This window comes from Microtus pennsylvanicus, chromosome 7, assembly GCF_037038515.1.
Source record: "Microtus pennsylvanicus isolate mMicPen1 chromosome 7, mMicPen1.hap1, whole genome shotgun sequence".
Lineage (NCBI taxonomy): Eukaryota > Metazoa > Chordata > Mammalia > Rodentia > Cricetidae > Microtus > Microtus pennsylvanicus.
The window spans coordinates 9002702-9021292 of record NC_134585.1 but is presented as its reverse complement, the minus strand read 5'-3'; the positions used below and the strand labels follow the sequence as shown (position 1 = coordinate 9021292).

Genomic DNA, 18591 nt, shown 5'->3' with positions numbered 1-18591 from the left:
CCTCCAAGCCCCTCCAGGTCCATGCCCCTCCACAGGCCTTTTCCTCTGATGCTGAACATCAATCACTCCTTCTCTGGAGGCAGATTCTTTCCCTTGGCAGGGTTTCCCCTTCCCTGCAGGGTCTCTCCCTCCCAGCGAGGGCTCCGTATGGCTCTGTGGAGCTTTTGGCACTGTAACTAAGGTGGCGGTGTGCACATCCATTCAGAGATCTCTGTGAAGATGTGACCACACCAAGGAGTGGGAGTGCTGGATGGTTGGAGGTGTATTTGATTTGGTAAGAGCCCACCGAGTTCTTCCGCAGCTCTGAGTCAGCCTGCGTTCCCAGAAGCAGTGAAGGAAAGCTTCTGTCCCTCCTTCATCCCCAGTATCTCTTGTTGATATTTTGAGTGTGGGGCGTTCTTACAAGCATACAGATTCAGTCTCTCATTCATACTTTCATATTCTCTCATGTGCGCACGCGCGCTCTCTCTCACTCTCTCTGGTTTTTCTACATAGCACAAATTGTCCTCAAACTCATGATCCTCCTCCTGAATAGCTGAGATCACAGACACACCCCACCCTGCCTGTGACTTCTGTTTTCCGAGTTTACACCGTGGGCATCATTTGGCATCTGGGTGTCTTCTTCGGGAAGGGGTCTGTCCAGTTCTCTTGCCAGTTTTTGAGTTAGGTTGATTGATTGCTGATTTTAAGGGTCCTCTGCAATATGCATGGTGGCCTCTGTCTGATATGGGGAGCAACCACCCTCCCCCCTCCCCCCATCCCTGTCGAGCCCTGGTGCCCCTTCCGTTAGTTGCTTTTCTGATGGTGAAAAATGCATGATCGAAACAACTGAAGGAAAGAAGCGCTTCATTTTAGCTCAGGGTTTGAGGACACAGTCCATCATGGCAGGGAAGTCAGAGTGGCAGGGTATGAGGAGGCGAGCCGAGTCCTCAGTCAGGAAATGGCAAGCAATGCTTGCACATGTTCGGGTCACTTCCTCTTTGATATTTAGTCCAAGATTCCAGCCCGGGGGATGGTGTCCCCCACATTCATGGTGGCCCTTTCCCCCTCGGTTAGTCCACCCTGGAAACACCCTCACTGGCATGCCCAGAAGGGTCCCCTAGATGATTCCAAATCCTGTCAGGTTGACACAGCATCGGCCATCACAGTGCAGAGGCAGCAGATGGTCTGCGATGGGAGAAGCTCACAGCTGTGGACACCGTACCGAGAAAGGCCTCAGGTCAGTGACCGAGCAGAGCCAAGCATGAGGTAGAAAAACAAAGACCCTGGTGGAGACAGACCAAGAAGCATCAACACCAACCCACAGGACCTGTTCTGAAAGCTGGAAAGAGGTGGCACACTTCAAGTCACTCTGAGGCCATCCCCAGAGACAAGCAAGCAGACAAGGGCCTTAGGCGAGGGGTCTCGCCAGCTCTCCTGCCCATTTTAAAGTCCACTTCTTTGTTTTTTAAAGGCCCTTTGCATATTACACATGGACGTCTCTGTCAGGCCCTCAGCAAACCCCAGCCATGGAATCTAGCATCACAGAAACAGAGCCAGGTGCCGTGGGTGCGGTAGTTCTTCAGTGTGCCCGGAGCCCAGGTGCTGAAGGCTTGGTCCTCAGCCTGTGGTTGTCAGGAAATGATGATGTCTGTAGGAGGTGGGGCCTAATGGAAGGAAGTGAGGTCGTTAGACATGCCGGTTAATCTTTTGTTGGCTTGACGCAGCTAGGGTTATCGAAGAAGAGGAAATTCAGTTGGGACAAAGCTTCTACCAGATTGCCTATAGACAAGTCTGCGGGATGGTTTCTTGATTAATGATTGATGTAAGAGGGCCCAGCCCAGTATACATGGTGCTCGCCGTGGGCAGGCACCACCCCTGAACAGGTGATCCTAGGGTATTTAAGAAAGCAGGCTGAGCAGGTGAGTGGTGGTCTCCTGCGGGCTTGGCTTCAGTTCCTGCCCTGACTTCCTTTGATGATGGCCGGGATGTGGTGTAGTAAGATGAACTATAAACCCTTTCCTCCCCAAGCTGCTTTTGGTCATGCAGCCGAAAGCACACTAGGACATCGGAGCATGCCTTTGGAGGGGACCTTGGGACCTTATGGCCATCTTCTTCCCCTCCTAGCCACCATAAGTAAGCAGATTCCTGTTGCATTTCCCACCGTGCATGCTGCCTGATGCAGGCCTGAAGGCATCGAGACAAGCAGTCATGTGATGTGTAAGGACTTGAATGAGATATCTCCCGTAGGCTCCAGGATTTGAACATGTGGTTCCCAGTTGGTGGCACTGTTTGGGGGAGAAGCAGGAAGTGTGGCTTTGTGGGAGGAGGCATGTCAGTGGAGACAGGTTTCATGGTCACTTTCTCTCAGCTTCATGCTGGTGGTTTAAGATGTGAGCTCCCAGCTTGCAACCCCAGCTACCACAGCTGCCTCTCCACCAGTCACTTCCCCACCATGGTGGCCTCTCAGCCCTGTGGAAGCATAGGCCTACAGAAACTCTTTCTTCTTTAAATTGCCTTGGCTGTTTTATGACAGCAACAGAAACATCACTAAGATACAGTGACACTCCCAAAACTAGGAGCCAAGTAACCTTTCCTCTTTATAAGCGATTTGCCTCTGGCATTCTGTCACAGCAATAGAAGCTGCTTAATACTGTGGCTAAGTGGGTTTTATCTCTGGAATAAACCATTGGTTTAATATTTGAAAAATCAATTAATATAATACATTGTATTGATATAATAATGTTGACAGAGGTTTCTATCCCACCCAGTACCACAGCAGTTCAGACCCAATTAAACACTCAGAGGTCTCCATTAGTTATAAACTGGTTGGCCTAGTAGCTCAGGCTTCTTATTAACTAATTCTTACATCCTACAACCTCACCAATTATTCTTGTCTGTGTTAGTCACGTGACTTGGTACCTTTCTCATTTGCTTCCTCTCTGTCTGGGTGACCACTGCAAACTGACTCTTTCCTCTTCCCAGAATGCTCCTGTTCTCGTGGCCCAGCCTCTACTTCCTGCTTGGCTGCTCCACCTATACTTCCTGCCTGGCTACTGGCCAATCAGCATTTTATTAAACAAGTACAAGAAACAAATCTTTACAGGTAAAACCATTGTCCCACACATAATAAAGGCAAATATCACACCATCCTATCAATAGATGCAGAAAAGTAGCTGGGATAGCCCAATGTCCTTTCACAATAAAAGCCCCACATGCCCAGGTGAGGAGACTTCCTTACTCTGATGTCTGTTAGGAACCCACGGCTGACGTCACCATGTGCCATACCTTCTCCCTAACCTCTAGCATTAATTAATTATAAAATAAAAATAGCATAATTAATGCCATCACCACTGGGAGATGGATGTCCTCACATCCAAGCTAAGCCCTTGAGTGGCCAAACAGATGCTTTGGAAACTGTGAAACTCAGGTGAAAACCTTCTCAGTACATCAGGAAGACGAGCCCCCCTCATCTGGAGACTTTCCCGGTTCCTAGCAGAATCTGAGTGAGCATCGTTGCAGAAATCTGCAAGTTGGTTTTAAAACTAATATGTAATTGCAAGAACCCATCATCAGCACAAGGGAAAAAAGAGAACAAATATGGACAACTCGCACTTTCTAGTAAAATTTTCCCACAGAGCAACAACGAGCCTCTCCATTGGTCCTGACCTAGAAATAACAAAGAGCTGGTCCCTTGTCCCTGCCCAGTCCGCTGCCCCAGCTATGTGCTCAGTAAACCTCTGAGAGGGGGAGGGGAGGGGGATGGAAGAGGAGGGGGAGGGAGGGGGAGAACGAGTGAGTATATCTGACCTTTAGGACACACAACAGGCAGAGTGTCCGCGCACCCCAATGGGAAGCAGATTTCTCAGATCCCCGTGGGAAGCAGAATGTATAAGAGACTGGTTGATGAGTTGGGCCTCCAGGTACTAAACTCTCATCTTTAAACCACCAAACATGAGCTGGGCATGGTGAGGCACACCTGATATCCCAGCAGGAGTTCCAAGTCATCCTCAACTAAACAGTAAATTCCAGGCTAGCCTAGGCTATATGTGGCCTTGCCTCAAAAGAAAGAAGTTTAAAAAGAGGCTTAAATGTGAAAACACATTTTACCAAGATGCCTGGGCAGGAGAGAAGCAGGTGAGAGTCTTGGTGGGAAATGCCAAGCACAGTAGAGGAGCCCCACAGCCTGTTAGAGCCACTGAGGTTAAGAAGCCCAACGTGGGGAGCACATTTGCCCACACTGTGTGTAGGACGCTCTGCGGACACAAGGCAGCGGGGCAGATGGGTCCCCTAAACACACTGAGCACAACGCCAGCCACCAGAGAGCACGTCCCAGCACAAACACAGAGAACCAAGAGTGCAGCCTGGTCACACGGCTGTGCAGTGCAAATGGCCTGCCTCTCAGGGATGGTGCAGCCTGGGGATAAACATTTACCCACGTGTGACCCAAGAAGTGTACACAGAGATTTACTCCAGAGGAAAGAAAACTCACCATCATAGAAAACACCAAACACAAACAACAGTGACTACCACCTTAATCCTACGTGTAGTAAACAGGAGACAGTCAAAACATCTCCCAGCTACACTGTGGGAAATCGATACAATGTAACTATAGAGCTGTAGAAAGACGTAAACTTGGTGGGAATAGTTGGTTGAATTTTGAGGTCAGAAAATTTTAAACCACAAAGACTGGCTTAAACGGAGGGGAGGGAAGAGGAGTGGGTCTTATGGCTGACAGCTCTATGGGTCCAGGGAGGCAGGCTAGCTGCCCCTGGCAGAGTTAGAAGCTTCAACTGGTTCCAAGTGTCCTTTTGCTGTCCCTGGCTTTAGCTCTTCTTTCTGTAGGCAGGAGCTCTCCAAGCGTCTTACTAAAGCTCAGCCCACTCCTGTCCTCTGGTGTCATGCACCCCCCGGCCTTCCCAAAGCAGCAGCAGCGCAGGAAGACTTCATCTTGGTGTGTCCACCCTGCTAGGCTCAGGTTGGGTGCTGGGCTGTGTGAAAGCCCCGAGGTGTCCCCATGCACTCGAGGCACAGGTTCCCAGTCTACGTGGACACACAGCACATGGTGACATTTCACTTGCAGGGGGTCCAAGTCCTGCATCACAGCTCCCTTTCTCTGCTGCTATTCTGAAAATCCTGCGTTCTAGAAGAATCCATCTCCCTCTGGTTTTCCCTCACCGTCTCATTCTCTACAGACCGGTGCCATGTTGAGACACTCAGAATAGTTTCCCCCAGGGTTCAGGGACACTTCCCTGCCAGGTGTGTGTAGCCAGTAGGTTTTATGACCCTACCCACCTACCTGGGCTGGAACTCCAAATTTCTCACTGCCTAATGGGGCAGCCTGGATGATGAGGCATGTGGTGTGTGCACAAAGCCAGACCCAGCTTGGACAAGGCTCCACTCGGAGGACCAAGCACACAGCACCCTCAGGCCCTAGCCAGGACCACGTGGGGCTCAGGAGGAGTGACTCGCCTGTAAATAAACAGATTAACAAGGGTTTTTAGGACGCAGCTTAAAATACCCATGAGGAAGGAAGGTTCTAGAGGCTTCTGGCTGGTATAAAAGCTGACGGCACAGCACATAACATACACACTCTCACGCACACTCTTAAGCTCACACCTCCCAACTCCAGTCAGCCCCACCATGGCCGCCTCCACCATGTCTGTCTGCTCTGACGCTTGCACCAACTCCTCCTGGCAGGTGGATGACTGCCCAGAGAGCTGCTGTGAGCCTAGCTGCTGTGCCCCCAGCTGCTGCCAGACCAGCTGCTGCCAACCTAGCTGCTGTGTCCCCAGCTGTTGCCAGACCAGCTGCTGCGCCCCCAGCTGCTGTGCCCCAGCCCCCTGCCTGACCCTCATCTGCACCCCAGTGAGCTGTGGGTCCAGCCCCTGCTGCCAATCTGCCTGCAGCAGCTGCTGCACACCCTCATGCTGCCAGCAGTCTAGCTGCCAGCCCTCATGCTGCACCTGCTCCCCTTGCCAACAGTCCTGCTGTGTGCCTGTCTGCTGCAAGCCTGTCTGCTGCACACCCATCTGCTCAGGATCCTCCTCCTGCTGCCAGCAGTCTAGCTGCCAGCCCTCATGCTGCACCTCCTCACCTTGTTGTGTGACTCTTTGCTGCAAGCCTGTCTGCTGCACCCCCTGCTGCCAGTCTTCCTGCGCACCCTCATGCTGCCAGCAGTCTAGCTGCCAGCCAGCTTGTTGCACCTGCTCCCCCTGCCAGCCATCCTGTGTGACCCTGTGCTGCAAGCCTGTCTGCTGCACCCCCATCTGCTCTGGATCCTCCTCATGCTGCCAATCCTCCTGCTGTGTGCCTGTCTGCTGCAAGCCTGTCTGCTGCAAGCCCTGCTCCAGCGTGTCCCTGCTCTGCCGCCCTGTGTGCAGACCTGCCTGCTGTGTGCCCAGCTCCTCCTGCTGTGCCTCATCCTGCCAGCCCAGCTGCTGCAAGCCCTGCTCCAGCATGTCCCTGATCTGCAGCCCTGTCTGCTCCCGCCAGGCCTGCTGTGGCCTCTCCTCAGGCCAGAAGTCCAGCTGCTGATGGGACTGTTCCTGGTTCCAGCTGGCTCAGGTCCCTCCCTGTGGCCCCTCCCAGCTTTCTCAGCCTGATGCTTACCTGGGATAGCCAATCCCCCAGGATGAAGCCCCCAACCTGTCCTTTGTAAGTTGACCTTCCCAGGAGACCTGCTGATCCTCCTGTGTCACTGCCCTCCCTCCCAGTCCCTCTGCTCTGGTTACCTGCCCCTGACATCAGCTTGTCTGCAGCCCATGGCTTCAATAAACTCTTCTACCCACCTGGATCTGCTCTTATTCTCTGGAACATGCGGTTCGAGTAAATATCCATCTTCGTAGCCAGGAATGTTTTTAGGAGGGACAGTAGCCACCTCCCCTGGGGGTCACCAGTTGTTTGAATGAAGAATGTCCCAAATAGGCACATTTATTTGAAGACGTGGTCTCTGGTGCATGGTTCTGTTTTGGGAGTTGCGAAACGTCTAGAGACTTCCTTGAGGATGCAAGTCATGGGGGCAGGTTTTGTGGGCTGATAGCCTTGCCCACTGTGAGTCCACGCTCTCTATTTTCTGCTCTTGGTTAGAGGTGTGCTCTCTGGCATCCTGTTCCACTCACCTGCTGCCGTTTATCTCCCACCTTTACGGACTCTCCCTCTGGTACCCTAAGCTAAAATGAACTCTTTCCTTCATAAGTCATGGTGCTTAGTCATAGCTACAAAATAATGAATACAAAATGACAGGCTGACACTTGACAGCTCAAGCCGGCATGAGCCTGGAGAGTGCGTTGGGGGCATTAGGGTGCTCCGTCCCTATACCTCCCCATTGTCACCGTCCCTAGCTCCCTCTTGGCCTTCTGTGACTCCCGATCCCCTGGACATCGTTGGGAGGGTTTTGTTCTCAGTCACCTGTCAGCTCCCAAGCTCCACATCATTTCCTGGAAGTCTCCAGGAAACAGACTTCCCACTGTGAGAGCCACAGAAGCAGAGCCCCTGTTCCCAAAGGAACCCGAGCAAGTGTCCCATACTGTGACCAAGGAATACTGTGCGTTGAGCCAACTCTGAAGGTCACACGGGCTTTCACCCTCTTTAGGACAGGTGCGTGGAACTGGCACGCAGGTTCACATGGGCAGAGCCTTGCTAAGGAAGATAGCAAGTGTGCACACATTGGCATGCACACACTCAGCTGTTGGCAGAGCTAACTTACCGGTTAGCTGGTCAGACTGCCTGTGTTTGGCTAAGGACGGTTTGGTGAGATGTGTGGACAGAAATAGCCCGTAGCACTCTGCTTCGCTGACTGTAAAAAACACACATATCACAGAACTCTCTGTGATCTTTGTGAGCGCATCCTGGCTGTGCTGAGTTCATTCACATACTACCTAGCAAATATCAGCTATCCTGTGAACTCCTGGCTCCTTGCTCTACACCCCTCCCCACCCCTACCCCAAATCCCTGGCACCCTTGTTGTTGTGTCCACATGAATCTGAGCCTTTGGGGAGCTAAGCAGATTGGTGCAGCACCTGTCCTTCTGGCCTGGTTTGTTTTCCTCAGTGTGAGGTCCTCCCAGCTCCTTCATGATGGAGTAGACCAGGACCTATTTCTCTCGACAGGCTGAAAACATTCTGTTGTGCACATGGGCTAGGCTGTTTGTCCTGAGCTGGCTGGGGGGCTGGGGTGGGGAGTCACACTGAATTCTCACCCAAAAAGTGCTGCTGGGTAGGGTGCCATCAGCTCCTCCCACTCCCTGACTAGCCCCACCTCCTCCTCTCAGTCCCACCCTCTTGCTATCCCCACCCTCTCTCCCCACCCCCTCCCAGGCCCTGCTCTCCTCTCCCCCTCCATTCCCAACTCTTTCACCCCACTGGCCTTGCGCATCCTTCTTGGTCCTTCCCTCCTCCCTTTCCTTCAGCTCTGCCCCACCTCTGGCCCTGGTCTCCACAGAAGAATGAATACCTGCTCTCCCTGCTGGCGGAGGAGAGGGACACACTGCTGCTCGGCCTGAGGTACTCACCCACACAGCTGCACTTCCTATTTCTCACCGAGGACTTGGCTGGTGCCTGGCAGACCCGTGTGTCCTTCCGGAGCCCCGGCCTCGTGGACAGCCAGTGGCACACGCTGATCTTGGCTGTGTCCCAAGGATCCTTTTCCCTCACCATGGACTGTGGCTTCCCGATGGACATGTAGGTACCAGGATGTTCATGCCAGAGATTAACCATGCTGTGTGTCATCTGAGCAACCCATTGCAGTGACTGTTCTGCCACTGAGCCATGGGGGGGGGGCGGTCCTAGGCAAGTTCACCCCTGCCCCTGCCCTGCCAGATCCTTTACTTGGGGCAGGCTATGGAGGATGCCTTAGGTGCGTTATGGAATACCTTAGGGCCTTATGGAAGACAGGCTTCCATTATGAGGCCAGGGGTCATAGAGCAGCTACACAGCTCTGTGAAATGGAGGTGCCCAATCAGAGGCTAGAAATCGCCTACTTGGAGCAACTGTGGCCAAGGAAGATCTGAGGGCCTTGGGTTGAGAATGCAGGCCTGCTCCAAGGCTGCAGACTGGGCTCAGGAGCCAGGATGCCTAGCCACAGAGTGGAGGTGGGCTGTGGGTGGAGGATTGGCTACCTGGTACCCCTGGCCTGGAGCTTGGTGCCCTGTAGCAGATGGTTAAGGCTGGAGGAAGCAGGAGCTATGTCACCGCATGCAGTGGTTCCAGCCACATGTCCCTCCCTTGGCCTGCTATCTCTCATGTCTTCCTCAGTGAGTTCAACCTTCGTAGCAATCACAACCAGCACATTCCAGAGGCTCCCGGGTCTCTAGCAAGGTGCCTCCCTCCTACCTGTAGTCATCATCTCCCGGGCTGTATAAAAGAACACAATGGTTATATGGGTCAAGGTCCTGATACAGAGGAAGGTCCCGGAGGTTCACCGAGGTAGCAAAAAGGTCTCATATGTATCCTTGCTATGCATTCCTTTAAAGGCCTCAGTCCTGGGTGCCCCAACTCATCTTCCCTGGGGACTATGAATGTGCCTTTAATTGCCAACTGGGTCTTAAACCAAGTCAAGATTATGTCAGCTGAGTGAGACAGTTTCTGATGAGGTGGCAGAGACCACAGAGGCAAGGGAAAGGCTGCAAGCATCTTCAGATGCAATGGGAAGGGAGATGGAGGTAGAGAGATGCAGCCACAGCTGGGAAACCTGGGGCCACTAGAGCCAGAAGGGCAAGGTGTCCTCCTTTGTCTCAGAGAGGGCACTGCTCTGCAGGCCTAGGACCTCTAATTGCTATGAAGCCTGTCATTAAAGCTGCGCTAGGATGCTCGCCTGTTTCTCATGTGAGACCTAACCCCTGTCTTTATAAGCAAATGGGGTGTATGCCCTTCCTTTTCTATGGTACTAGTACTGTCCGCTCATGTTTCAGAATGGCTGACGTTCCCTTCCCACCCACCCTATCAGTAAGAGGAGCCCGGTTCTTCATTGGCAGCCGGAAGAGAACCAAAGGCCTATTCACAGTGAGTGTGGAGGACCTGCCAGCAGCAGCCCTCCCCAAGGGCTCTGGGGACAGCCTGTCACATGCTTCAGATGGTAGATTGCCATCAATGCTAAATGAGAACCAGGAACACAAAGGGGTTGCGGAGTCTACCCCAGGACCCTCACACTGGCTCTTCCTATTTTCTCACACACTCTTCCCTGAGACTCTTGGATCCCTGCTCACAAGTCCTCCTACCATGGAAGCCTGACCCCAAAATGCTCATAAACTGATGCTTGAACCCAGTCTTTCTGGCCTTGATGTATGTCAGCACCCCCATCCATCCATCCAGCCATCCATCCATCCATCCATCCATCCACACATCCACCACCCATTCATCCTCTCATCTACCCACCCATCCACTGATCCACCCACACATCCATCCACTCACTCATCCTCTCTTCTGTTCACCTACCCATCTACCCCCACACCCATCCACCTATCTGTCCGTTCACCCACACATCCATCACCTGTGCTGGACTCTCTGCTGGGATGGTATCTAAAGTCTACTTCACAACTAGGAGCTACAGTTCTCTGTGGTGTCCTCGGCATCTGCACCCATGCCTGGTACATAGTGATCATTCTGTGGAAATGTGCTTGTGTTATGATTGAATGGAAGAAAAGATAGGTGGATAGTTGTATGCATGGATTGGTGGGTGGTGGTGGATAGATGGATGCATGGGTAAATAGTGATAGGTGGATAGATGCATGCATGGGGTTGATGCCTGGGTGGATATATATATTTGAATGAGTGGGTAGATGGTGAGAGGATAAGTGGATAGATAGAGGGATGAATATGTAGGTGAATTTATTGGTTATTAATGAATAGACATGGGTGACTGGGCAGAAGGATGACTGCTAAATGGGTGGGCGGGTAGGTGGATGGATGGATGGATAAATGGATGGGTAGATGGTGGAGGAATGGATGGATGGATGATGGGTGAATGGATGGATGGATGAATAAATGGGTGGAGCAATGGGTGGGTGGATGGATGATGGATGGATGGATGGGTGATGGATGGATGATGGGTGGATGGATGGATGAATAAATGGGTGGAGCGATGGGTGGGTGGGTGGATGATGGATGGATGGATGATGGGTGGATGGATGACAGGTGGATGGATGGATGGAGGAATGGATGGATGGATGGATGGGTGATGGGTGGATGGATGGATGAATAAATGGGTGGAGTGATGGGTGGGTGGGTGGGTGGAGGGATGGATGGATAGATAGATGAATGAATGAATCGATGGTGGGTAGATATTTAAGGAAGGAATGGAAAAGTAGTTGGGTGGGATGGAAAAGGAACGTGGCCTAGTCACTCTAGTTCCATGTGGACAGTCCCTTCTTTACTAAGAACAATAAACAATTGCCTGCCATCACTCCTGATCCACATGCAGACCCATTCCCACACTACAGGTTAGACCCACTGGGCCAGGTGGGCCAAGGTCCCCAACAGCTGCAGATATCAGTGGAACCTCACTTTCTCCTTTCGCAGGGCCTGATAAGGCAACTGGTTCTGCTGCCTGGCTCAGATGCCACCCCAAGGCTATGTCCCAGCAGGAACGCCAGGCTGGCTGAGCTGTCCATCCCCCGGGTGCTGAAGAGGCTCACAGAGAAGCCTGATGCTAACGATGTGCTGAAATATCCCTATGGTTAGTAGGCGGGGCTTGTTTCCCACCCTGGCTCCATCTGAGAGCACAGGCTCCTTTCTCAGCCTCTCCAGTGTGCATCTCTCAGTGACAGAAGGGCAGGTGTCACAGTGGCCAGGAGGATACACAGGGCCATCAGAAAGGCCAGAACCACTAACCTGTCCCTCCCTTGAAGGACTCTGATTGGACAGCCTACAGGAAGACCATCACCTTTCTTGGTCTCCTGGGCAGGTAGTAGATACGGTTTCATCAGGAAGGCTCCCTGGCCAGCAACTGCCCTTATATTCCAGCTACTCTGTCCAGCTTATCCTAACTTCAGCCCAACCCCCACTAAGACTTAACTCCATTTCCCATCAGCCCTTCCAGACCATGGCATCTTCTAGATGTGCTTCCTCTGGTTCCTATCTGCCCTGTCCTAGTGTTGGGTTGCAGTGCTGAGTCATTTATTACAATCGCACCCCTTCTGTACAGAATCTGAGAGTCCCTCCCCAACTACCCGTATACCCCTGCTCCGTGGAAAGATGAGGTGAAGGACAGTTGGGCCCCCAAAGCTTATGGGTCTCATATAATAAATAAAGGAAGTTCCCATCTGAATATGCCAGAAATTTAGGTTTTACTGTGTGACACCGCTGCCTGGTGCTGATGGTTATCCCCATAAAGCCCGGAGGCCAGACATGAGACCAATGCTGGTACCAATAGTGGTGAGACCAAAACACAGACCCAAGAACATCGCCCATAGTTTAGCTCCTCCTGCTGAGAAGAGGCGGGCTCTCAGGGAAGAGCAGTGTGTTGCTATTGAGGCGGTCCATTGTGTGACTTCAAAGGGACAGAGAGACATTCCCTCCAGGTAGAAGGTAGGTGTGGTCAGCCAGCCACACAGGAAACATTATGGCTGGAGTTCTAGGGCTTCCCACCCTACCTCCAGTAGCCTGTGCTGCCTGGGGCTCCCTTCAGCCATGTAAAAAGGTAAAGATAGGACCACCAGGCTTGGACCCCTTGCCAAAGTCCTTATCTCAGGAATCCTGATATGCAAAACCCTTTTGTCTGATATTCCCCACAGAAGCTGACATGAAAGTAACCCTGGGATCCCGGCCGCCATGCACCAAGGCAGAGGGTGTCCAGTTCTGGTTTGATGCTGCCCAAAAGGGGCTCTACCTGTGTGCCGACAGCCAGTGGGTCTCCGTGTTGACAGGTGAGGCTGGACTCAGAATTCACATCCTAAGCACATAGAACAGCTGGCTGTGTCCCCATTAGGAAAAGGATATCGTGAAAGGCTTCAAGCCCCATCCACCTGTAAAGGCCACTTCAGAGTGGAAAGCCTCCTCAGTGATAAATTCAGAAGCAGGTGGCCGCCAGAACAGCCCAGGCAAGCCAGGCTGTCTTCCTCCCTAGAATAGGTGTGCCCATCCCCCAGAACTGTCCTCAGGACTCCAGAAAGAGAGGCAACTCTGTGTATTCAACCTAGAAATAGGTATATCCAGGGTGTGCCATGAGGATCATATGGCTGGCTTCTCTCAGTAACTCTTCCCTGCTAGCCAATGGCAGAAAGAGGGTACAATACAGACACTCAGGCCTCCCTTTTGTCCTGTTTGAGTCTGGGGCCATACAGACCTCAAAGCCCCTAGTGGACAGGAGCATCCTCCCTTTGACGGTACTTTCCCAAGAGAATAAAATGGAGCACCAGGGGAAATTCTCCTTCATAAATTCTAGGGCCCTAGCACCACCAGCCTAAGAGCCAAGTCATGGCAGGGTCCCAAATATCACTCCCAGAGAACCCCCAGCTCCATTCCTATGCACACTGACTAGGTCCCCATCCTCCCATTCCAAGCCAAGACCAAGCTGGACTACGTGGAGGAACACCAGAGTCTGCACACCAACTCAGAGACCCTGGGCATCGAGGTATTCAACATCCCCGGCGTGGGACTCTTTGCAGCCACAGCCAATAGGAAGGCTAGATCCGCCATCTATAAATGGACAGATGGGAAATTTGTCTCCTATCAGAACATTGCCACACACCAGGCACAGTCGTGGCGACATTTCACCATTGGGAAAAAGGCAAGTCTGTACAGGTGACGTCCCCTTCCTCATTGACAGGTGCAGGTCAGCGCATCTCTCAGGGTTCCAAGCCGTTGCTGAGGTGGGGTGGGGCTCGAAGTCACAGGCTTTAGGCTGTAGGAGTGTACCTAGAAGGAGCCTGCTCAGCTTCCCACAAGACAGAGGTGTTACCAGTTGACAGTCTGCCTAGTCCATGGCACCATGGCACCATGGCAGGAGAAGTGAATGCTCTCTTCCCAATTCCTGCAGCTGCATGGCAGGACGTTGTCATGGAGACAGCATGGTGTGGCTATCTGCAAGGGCTCTGGCCCAGCAGAGCGCTCAGGCCAGACACTGGGGATAATAGGTAAAGCCTGCTGCCTCCCGATTGGGACACACTGTGTCCAAGTTCAGAATGGCTGATGTGTTATCAGTTGGTTTCTTTTCCTAGTGACATCTGAAAAGGGGTGGGGTGGATATTTTAGTATTCAAGAAATATTGGAAAACAGAAAACCGAGGGAAGAAAACATTTTGTCCCTGAGGGAATGCATGCTCTCATTTGCATATGGTCAATACACACACATTGAACGTAACTGAAACCCATGCTTTCTGTCCCTGGGAGAGCCATACAACCATGCAACATAGGGCCTGGCGTGTCCGGTTATCAGCACTTTGGTGTTTATTCGGTCTGTCCCATACCTTTCCCTGTGCGTGTGGGAGAGATGCCGAGGACCAGAATCCTGCAGACTGGGCTCCTGGTCTGGTGCCAACACAAGGTAACACTTCTCTTCCAGATCTTCCTGGCTGTGGCCAACTTTGGGCCAAACGAAAGGGGTCAAGAGTTCTCGGTCATCTACAAGTGGAGCCCCAGAAAGTTGAAGTTCACCCTCTACCAGAGGATCGCCACCCACAGTGCCCGGGACTGGGAGGCCTTTATAGTGGATGGAGAGCACTTCCTGGTGGTAGCCAACCACAGAGAAGGTAGGGTGCACATGACCTTTGACCTGGAAGGAAACCATTCCATAGTTTGTACGCAAGGGTGAATTTTCATCTCATAAAAAATAGTAAATTGGGAGTGTGAGGGGGCAGGGGGAAGGGTGGAAGGGGAAAGGAGAGGAAGGAAGGGGAATAAGGGAAAATGTATAACTCGATTAAAAACATAAAAAAAATTTAAAAAATATATTAAGTTAGGGCTGGGAAATGGCTCTGTCAGTAAAGTGCTTGTCTTCAAAGCATGAGAGTCTGAGTTTGATACCCAGGATGTAATAAAAATAGCTAAACCTGGGGCTGGAGAGATGGCTCAGAGGTTAAGAGCACTGACTGCTCTTCCAGAGGTCCTGAGTTCAATTCCCAGCAACCACATGGTGGTTCACAACCATCTGTAATGAGATCTGGTGCCCTCTTCTGGTCTGCAGCATATATGTAGGGAAAACGCTGTATACATAATAAATAAATCTTTAAAAAAAATAGCTAAACCTGCCTTTATAATCTCAGCACTAGGGGCAGAGGATCCCACGGCAGCCAGTATAACCTGACTGGCAATTCCCAGGCCACTTAGAGACATTATCTCAAAAAGACAAGGTGGACAATGTCCCTGAGGACACTGGAGACTGGCCTCTAGCCTCCACATGGGCGAGACACACATACATATGCATTCACACACACCCCCACACACACACGTGTGCACCCACACACAAACACTAAGTCATGCATGGCCCATTGCATGCATCTTAGCCCTGAAACGTGTGTTCAGGGGTAGTCCACTTAAATCCCAACACGGCTGTGGTTCACCTAGGTTAGGAGGGCAGGGAAACCACATGGTTCCTGACCACCAGAGAAGCCACCGAGTCCCAGTGTGGACTTTATCCAACAACTTCCCTCCTAATTTTGAGGAATCATCACAGCTAGCAGGTGGCATGGTGACCATAAGCCAAGGCTGCAGAAACAGCATTAATGTCATGGGTGTGTGGTACAGAGGGAGCCAGTTTGGAAGCCACCCCCACCACTGCTTCCCTGAGAGCAAGCTCAGCATCCTGGCCACCCCTACCACTGCTTCCCTGAGAGCAAGCTCAGCATCCTGGCCACCCCCACCACTGCTTCCTTGAGAGCAAGCTCAGCATCCTGGCCACCCCCACCACTGCTTCCCTGAGAGCAAGCTCAGCATCCTGGCCACCCCCACCACTGCTTCCCTGAGAGCAAGCTCAGCATCCTGGCCACCCCCACCACTGCTTCCCTGAGAGCAAGCTCAGCATCCTGGCCACCCCCACCACTGCTTCCCTGAGAGCAAACTCAGCATCCTGGCACAGACTCCATAATGTCAGAGAGGATGGCAGGTGGCACTGCCCGCAAGGGCCAGGAAATCTGGCTTTTGCCATGATGGTAGCCAAGTCTTCTCAATCCTGGAACTCCAAGGATGGACTGTGTCAGGGTGTGGCTATAGGGTTACTCTGAGTCATCTCTTGGGAGACTTCACGGTCCAGGATCCACCCAAGTGTGAAGCACACCAGGCAGCCTGGGGATGAAGTACCAGCCTTTGCACTCGGGATCTAGGGAAGCCCAAGACCCCTTACAACAGAGTACCCCTCAGGGTGAGTGCTCCAGCAGGCACTGGGGAGGGAGACAGGGACGGAAGACCTTCTAGAAAGGAGCATGAGAGAGGAGCCTCTGGACTTCCTCTAGGGAGCACCATGAAGAGAGGATCACAGGGGAGGGCCTCCAGGGGATACCACAGAAGATGCATCCAAGGAGTATCATGGGAAAGGGCCTCCAGAGAGCACCACAGGGGGACCTCTGGAGAGCACCACGGGGGGAGCTCTCTAAAGAGCACCACGGGGGGAGGCTCCAGAGAGCACCACGGGGGAGGACCTCCAGAGAGCTCCACAGGGGCGTCTCCAGAGAGTACCACCAGGGAGGGCCTCTAGGGAGCACCATGGGGGGCCTCCAGGGAGCACCATGGGGGGACCTCCAGAGAGCACCACGGGGAGGGGACGGCCTCCAGAGAGCATCACCAGGGAGGGCTTCTGGAGAGCATGATGAGAGAGAAACACCTGGAGAGCAGTATCCATGGAAGACTTGCAGGGACACCATGGGGAAGACAGTTCAGACAAAGAGAGGGTTGTGAGAAAGCCTGGCCTTTTAAGACAGGAGAAGGCCAAGGCAGGAGGTGAGGAGGGCTTAAATGGTGGAAGGCCACTGCTGGCCTGCGGGCCATTTGGACCCACCCGCAGGCTTTTTCTTCTGGGAACAGCGGGCATGCAAGCCCCTTTGCTGGGCAGCAGAGGTCGCCTGAGGGGTGGGGTAAAGCAGCTATAAATTCTAGGGAGCAGCCCCTCTCCCCCAGCACTGACCTTGCTTCCAGGAGACAACCACAACATCGACAGCGTGATCTACAGGTGGAACCCCAGCAGCCAGCTCTTTGAAGCCAATCAGTCTATCGCCACATCCGGTGCCTACGACTGGGAGTTCTTCACCGTGGGGCCCTACTCCTTCCTGGTGGTGGCCAACACCTTCAATGGCACCTCCACCCAGGTGCACTCCCACCTGTACATCTGGCTCGTGGGTGCCTTCCAGCTTTTCCAGTCATTCCTGGTAAGAAGCCCGAGGTCTCTGGTAGATGCCCAATCTGCAGCGGGGCCCCAGAGAGTCAGGGCTCTGTGAACGACAGCTTAGTGTGGCCCTGACACTATGTCCAAGTGCCTGTCCCTTCTGCATGCTACATCTTCCTGGGTGGTTTGGGTCCTCCAGCGCTCCTGAGGAAACCCTGGGTGCGGGTTGAGTTTGGGCTGTTGAGGAGGGTACCCTGAGTGCTCATCGCAGATCTCTCCAGAGGCCACAATTCCCCTGCTCTGATCAGTGTCTGTGGGTCTCCAGGTCTCCAGGTCTGGTGTAGCAAGGTAGCTGGCTGTGACCAGGGCAGAAGGGTTTGGGAGGGGCCAAACATAGTATTGATTCTCCTTTGACTTTGAAGCCCCTTGGCTGGTCCCACCACCCCTGCTGGCAAGATTTCTGAGTACTTAGTTTTGTGTCACCTACCGTTTCCTGTCACAGTCTGTTCGTGTGAGCTGCACTGCATAGCCATAGCTTTGCCAAGAATAGCAGAGCTTCCAGCAGTGACCTTAGTGGAGGGCAAAGGCACAGCCGGAGGCCAGCAGTCGCTCTGCAGTTAGCACAGGGTCAAAGCAAAACCCTGAGCCCAGGGCAGCCCAGGCTGTGTTCTGTAGAGGAGGAGAACCCCAGGAGTGATTCTGCTGAAGGAGGGGAGGGAGGGGCACAGCTGGAACAGAACAGCCGAGGGCACAGAGGCAGAAGCAGCTTGAAACCACCAGGGTATCATGGGGGAAGACACCAATAGGGTGGACTGGCTCAGCCCTGCCCGAGCTGCAGGCGGTGCTTACCAGCAGTTTCCCCCCACATCTTCCTGACTCCTCAGAACCCACAGAAGTCTACTTTCATGCTTTGCCAATAGTTTCTCTTCTTTTGCTTAAATCCTTTCAGCCCTGGAGATGTCTTAATACGTTTACCGTTTGCATTCTGCGATGTCACGAAAGTCAGCTTTGAAGCTAACTAAGCTGCAGGCTCTGAATGTAGCTGCAAGCTGTGGGGACACACCCACCTCTTCAGGGCATGCCTTTCTGGAAGGGTCTGTAGTGCAGGGACTCCCATTCATAGGGCAGGCACTCCCAGGGTACCATGGGTAAGTCCTGTGGTTCAAAGGACGGCTTCAGGCATAAGGGATCTTAGTTAGAGACCAGGGCTGGGTGAACAGAGACTGGCTGCCGGGGTGGGGGTGCAGAGAGGTGGGGCAGGGGATGCTTTAAGGGTGTATTCCTTAGCCACACCTTCTGGTCTCTCAAGCCTCACATCAGAAATTCCAGAGCCTTCCTCTTAGAGCAGAGGCACAGACTCCCA

General features: G+C 52.8%; 2 protein-coding genes across 8 annotated transcripts in view; both read left to right on the top strand.

The window, feature by feature from the left end:
* Positions 1-18591, top strand: part of Tspear (thrombospondin type laminin G domain and EAR repeats) — a 159851-nt gene that overhangs the window by 122091 nt on the left and 19169 nt on the right. The window contains exons 3-9 of the mRNA XM_075979853.1: positions 8422-8660; positions 9890-9980; positions 11496-11652; positions 12710-12841; positions 13478-13704; positions 14478-14664; positions 17042-17271. Of these exons, the coding sequence (XP_075835968.1) occupies positions 8422-8660; positions 9890-9980; positions 11496-11652; positions 12710-12841; positions 13478-13704; positions 14478-14664; positions 17042-17271 (1263 nt within the window). The remainder of the gene's footprint in view (positions 1-8421; positions 8661-9889; positions 9981-11495; positions 11653-12709; positions 12842-13477; positions 13705-14477; positions 14665-17041; positions 17272-18591) is intronic.
* Positions 5623-6516, top strand: LOC142853640 (uncharacterized). 7 transcript variants are annotated; one of them, XM_075978816.1, is made up of 3 exons: positions 5623-5721; positions 5785-6014; positions 6207-6516. In XM_075978816.1, exons 1-3 carry the CDS (start codon positions 5623-5625, stop codon positions 6514-6516), a joined length of 639 nt encoding a protein of 212 aa, XP_075834931.1. The 7 variants fall into 7 exon arrangements, with proteins under 7 accessions (XP_075834931.1, XP_075834928.1, XP_075834929.1 ...); XM_075978813.1 differs by having other exon boundaries at positions 5785-6356; positions 6456-6516; XM_075978814.1 differs by having other exon boundaries at positions 5623-5728; positions 5819-6017; positions 6099-6516.